The sequence below is a fragment of the Dendrobium catenatum genome, unplaced genomic scaffold (genome assembly GCF_001605985.2).
Source record: "Dendrobium catenatum unplaced genomic scaffold, ASM160598v2 fragScaff_scaffold_1446, whole genome shotgun sequence".
Taxonomy (NCBI): Eukaryota; Viridiplantae; Streptophyta; class Magnoliopsida; order Asparagales; family Orchidaceae; genus Dendrobium; species Dendrobium catenatum.
The window spans coordinates 3,325,646-3,330,618 of NW_021319908.1; the positions used below are offsets into that span (position 1 = coordinate 3,325,646).

At 32.8% G+C, this 4,973-nt stretch overlaps 1 protein-coding gene across 1 annotated transcript; it reads right to left on the bottom strand.

Moving 5' to 3' along the window:
* Positions 1-1,570: 1,570 nt before the first annotated feature.
* LOC110111683 (agamous-like MADS-box protein AGL61) lies at positions 1,571-3,195 on the bottom strand. The gene is made up of 3 exons (XM_020843662.1): positions 3,169-3,195; positions 2,287-2,626; positions 1,571-1,929 (listed from the first exon to the last, which is right to left on the bottom strand). The coding sequence occupies exons 1-3, from the start codon at positions 3,193-3,195 to the stop codon at positions 1,571-1,573; spliced, it is 726 nt and encodes a 241-aa protein (XP_020699321.1).
* Between the last annotated feature and the right edge of the window lie 1,778 nt (positions 3,196-4,973).

The window sequence follows — 4,973 nt, forward strand, 5'->3', positions numbered from 1 at the left end:
GCTTGCCCGAGCTTCATTATTTTTTTACTCGTTATATTTCATTTTATAAAATTATTGCTACAAATAATTTTAAAATCAAATTACCATTGAGAAAGTTGATAATATAAAACATTTGATAATATTAAACTTCATTTATGATTTTTTTTATCATGATTGTAATCAATATGTCACATTATTCTTTTTATATGAGATAAGTTTTAAAAATTTTATCTTTTATCATAGTGGTTTATATTTATATTTTAAAAAATAAAAAATAATTTATAAAATTTAGTTTTCTTTTAAAATATAGAAGAAAATATAATTGTACGTCAATGAGACAGGTAGTAACCTAACCTTTTAGAGTCGGGGTACTCGAGCCCTCAACTCTATCAATGGTAAGATATCTGTGCATGGCGAAAAGTCTTGCAATGAGCCAATGATGAAAATCCATTACATAGAATTCATGAATTACATTTGTTTCACCTTCATCAAAACATAGATCACCAACGCTCAATATGTATGTAATCCTATTGCTCATTTGAAGGAATAATTATTATGTCTGGTCAAATTCGAACGTATATGAATGTATGCCAAGCAATACCGAGTTTCAGGTGACGTGGCGCATGATTATTGGTCCATGAACGCGTTCGGTGACCGGACGTAATATTTGTTCCATCTAAAGGGAGAGATTATCTTTCACATGTAATTATTGTAATACAACGAATGCTATTCAAGAGAAAAGACAAACTTAATTCAGAGTTAATGTTCATGGGATCAAAATAATAACATATGCCTTAAAGTAAATGCCTCATCACTGAATAAAGAACAAAGACAAAAAAGAAAATAATTTAAGGATGAAAAAGGAGTGTTTCTATAGATCTTTATCTAGAGAGTCATATGCACCAAGCACATAATTAGCTCAGTTGGGTTTATAACATAGACAAAATCTTGTTCCAGATAACAATGATGCCACAAGCATCAAGAAAGCTGCATGTAAGTTAATCAAAGCTATAAATTTGGCCTTATCGCCCACCATGAAGGAGCAAGCACTAAAGATTGTTGAAAGTTTATCAGTTAAGGTTTCTTTATACAATATTATTCGAGGTTCCTTAATCAAAAATCAACTTATGTTTACATAATATTAAAACATCATGCTTGATTTAAAAAATGAGCTAAAGCTAAACTATAATTAATTACTTTTATTAGTTTAATGTCAACTCACATTAATTTATTTTTTTCATTAGCCAAATTGCTCAACTCTACTTAACACATAATTTGACTTTTTTTTTTTTTTTTCCATTGTTTGAATGTTAGAATATTTTTTATGGCTCACTCCAAAACTAACTAATGTGAATAAAAATAAAGCATATTCATTTGTCTAAGAATAACAAATATCAATAAAAAGCCAAAAGCTTATCATGCAAATATTTATATAATCAAATAACAATAATTTTAGAAGAAACAATAATTTATTTAAATAACAAAAATTTTAGAAGAAATCATTTTAAAATAATCATGCAAATATTTATATAATCAAATAACAAATATCATAAAAAGCCAAAAGTTTATCAAAATTCAACTATACCACCTATCACCAAACTGAAAAACCCATATTCATGTCTTGGTCGTGCCCATAGAACCAGCCGACCGGAGCCGGTGTTAAATATAATCCATTATACCCACCCAAATACCAACCTCCATAGCCCAATTGTGGCGGAACGCCTCCCCTTGCCACCTTCGTATCTATGCAGAGAATCTCGAGCTCCTCGCGCCTGTTCGTAACGCCCCTTCGCAACTCCTCGAGCCGCTTCTGGAAGCTCTCTAGATCCTCTACACACATTTCATGCACCTCCACGTCGCACGACAAACCCGACCTGCCCCGCTGGGCCGCAACCCCAGCCTCCAACTTCGCCCTCATTCTCCTCGCCTCCTCCAACTTCTCCGTCAACCCTGCATGTAACTTCTAAATAATTAGGTTGATTTATTTGTTAATTAAACCACTTGAATTTTTAAAGATCTTGTACTTTACTAATATTTTATTTGAAACATGTTATAATTTTTATTTGATCGTAATTTTTTCATTATTTTTAAGAAATTTATGCGTTAAAAAAATGCTTTCTACTATAGCTTTTTTAAAAACTGTTTTGTCATAATAATTTTATAATAATCTTTATAAAAATATTCTAATAACAAATTTTCTAAATATAAAAATAAGTATATTGAAAAAATTTGACTCAAATCTAAATCTACTTTTTTTTTTTGGAAAATTATTAAGTGGACTAAGTCCTGAACATAAATCGTACTCACCTGCATGCTCTTGGTTTAGTTGAAGCAATTTTTGACCTTCAACGAACATCCCACACAATGGCCCCACCACTTCAACGTCGTTGTTGTTGCCACCGCCACCGAGGAATCGTTTCGTTATATAGTCAAGCGAAGGGTGGCCGAACGAGAAAGGCTTACCTGCCGGTGAGAACACCACTATACCAATCTCCGCCCCACATAGAATTGAAAGCTCCGTAGCCTTCTTGAACAAGCCCGCCCGCCGCTTCGAAAAACAAACTTGTCTAGCCTCCTCATTCTCTATCCTCTTCATAGCAATCTTTTGTCTTCCCATACTCTGTCTCTTCTTCCTCACCATCATCATCTAAAAAAAAATCATGACCAACAAAGAAAAAAGATGAATAATACAACTGCAAGATACAACTAATCAATGGTTCGCATTTGCCTATAACCAATAGATAATGCCAATAATATGTAACACGTCATGTATGGACAGTGAAACAATAATTACAAATTATTCAGATCCATAATTCTCGGTAAACCAACAACCATCAAAGATAAGTATGCGAAACCACACTCTGATTTAATGGATTTCATTCTAGCAATCTAAAGTTTATTGAATTGTTGGGATTGCTTCACTTCTCCTATCTAAAAATAAACAAAGTAATTCGAGAGCATTTGAACTCTCCAAAGAATTGTTCCATTCTAGTGTGTTTTCAACTTCTTAGTAAAAAAGCCGAAGAAGTCAACAATCTCATTAAATTGTGACTCTGGTTTACAACAAATGCACATTTTTTTAGTTTCAAAATTTCCTTTTCCAACAAAGCTATAATATCCTCAGCTTATGACAGCATCTATTTTAAGGAAATCTAATAATAAATCATTGCTTTCATATTTCACAAATACCAATAAACCATTATCACCATCCGCCATTTCTACAATATATGATTTCCCATTGTTCCTCAAGTGTTTCAAAAATATTCCACATCATCTACTGGAAAGTAAATATCTCTTGAATCATTTAAGAAGCTCCCATGACCATTAGTTTTCAATTCCATTACCATTTTTAACAAGTTCAAAATCATCAATGAATTCTAAAAGATGGAAGCTGACTCTGCCTAATTAACTCTTACAGACTAAGCTTTTTCGACACTATTTTCTTTTAGTGTCTTCTAAGGGAGCTCGTGTATCTCAAATAAAAACAAATCATATCCAATAAAAGCGACCATTGATTTGAGGCCAATGCTATAATAACAATTAAAAGCTCTATGTTAAGCATTTCCTTGTATAAACATTCACCAATTTTATGTCAATTCCAACACCAACATAAATTAGATTATATCTTTAGCGAACAGGATTTAAATTTACTTCAAGAGTGAAATTTGTTTTTTACAAAGAGATTAACAGAATTCAGCCAATGGCCCTAACAATCAAATTAAGAGAACAGAATAAAAGCATGGTGGGAGTGCAATAGATGAAATGAAACAGAGAATAGATGACTTAACATTTACAGGTATAACTAAAAGCAGCATTTTAAAAGTAATTGTTCTCTTGATAAAAAAATTAATAAGCTAACAAGAAAGAATATACGGTTACAAATAAACAGCCTTGAGTTCAAATCACAAGTATGATACAATCAAAAACAGTCAAATTAGAAGCTAAAAACCATTTCAAGATTCAGATTTAGTTTCTTACATAAAACATAGAATTATCAACAGCATATGGAGATTAATGCGCTGTCTTCTAGGTTAAGATTATGTTCTATAGAATCATAGCTTCCAAAACATAAACATACATAAGGCAAGAGCAGCGGTCTTTTTCCTCCTATCTTGCTCTGCCCGAAGAAACTTAACCACGCGGGCGAAGCCCGAGCGATTTCCGATCCTACAAGCGGAGAAGAAGGGGAAGATTTCTTCTTCGAAGCCCTAGAGACTTCCGATCAGACATGAGAAGAAGAAGCCGAAGAACCTCCCAAATAAATAGGAATTCGAAAAGGCGTAAAATCAGAAGGTGCGAATTAAACAAAAACAGCGGCAAGATCGCTTATGGCAGAATCAAATCACATGGTATAAATTTCAGCGGAATTTTAGGGGATGTTTGGTATCGGATTTACAGCGGGATTTAAGTCGGATTTACGCTAAATCCAGCCAAACAGTTTTTGTGCGCGCGTAAAATCCCGGGATTCTGTAAATCCCGGATTTACGGATTTACGGCTTAAATCCGGGATTTAGTAAATCCGAGCGGTAGCCGGATTTAACGGGATTTATCCGAAGAAGCGCGCGAAAGGGAGAAAGTTACCTTCACAGCCAGCAAGCTCCCGTTTTTGCTTCCGATCAAAATGTCGTAACTTCCGATCCGACAGCAAGGGAAAGTCGTCGAACAGCCACGAATGAGCCGAAGATGAGACGCGTGCAATCTCTACACCAGTGAAGCCGAACAGCAAGGAAAAAGGCAAGATGAAAGGCAAAACCCTCACGCCTCTAAGGTATTATTGATTAACTTAATTAATATAATTTAAATTATTAATAATTAAATACATTAATTATATACATTAATTAATAATTTAACTTAATTGCATAATTAATAATTAAATATTAATACAATTTATCTTAATTAATATAACTCAAAATATATATTATTAAATATATAATCAATAGTGTAAATAATAATTAACGAATAATTTGTATTTAACATGTTATTACTTTTTATTA

Bases quoted from the DNA above. Each gene is read 5' to 3' on its own strand.
- LOC110111683 (XM_020843662.1), bottom strand. From the start codon at position 3,195: ATGGCGGATGGTGATAATGGTTTATTG. The intron at 2,627-3,168 runs GTATTTGTGAAA...ATTTTTTTTTAG, and splicing joins ATGGTGATAATGGTTTATTG to ATGATGATGGTGAGGAAGAA. The intron at 1,930-2,286 runs GTGAGTACGATT...AGTTACATGCAG, and splicing joins ACTAAACCAAGAGCATGCAG to GGTTGACGGAGAAGTTGGAG.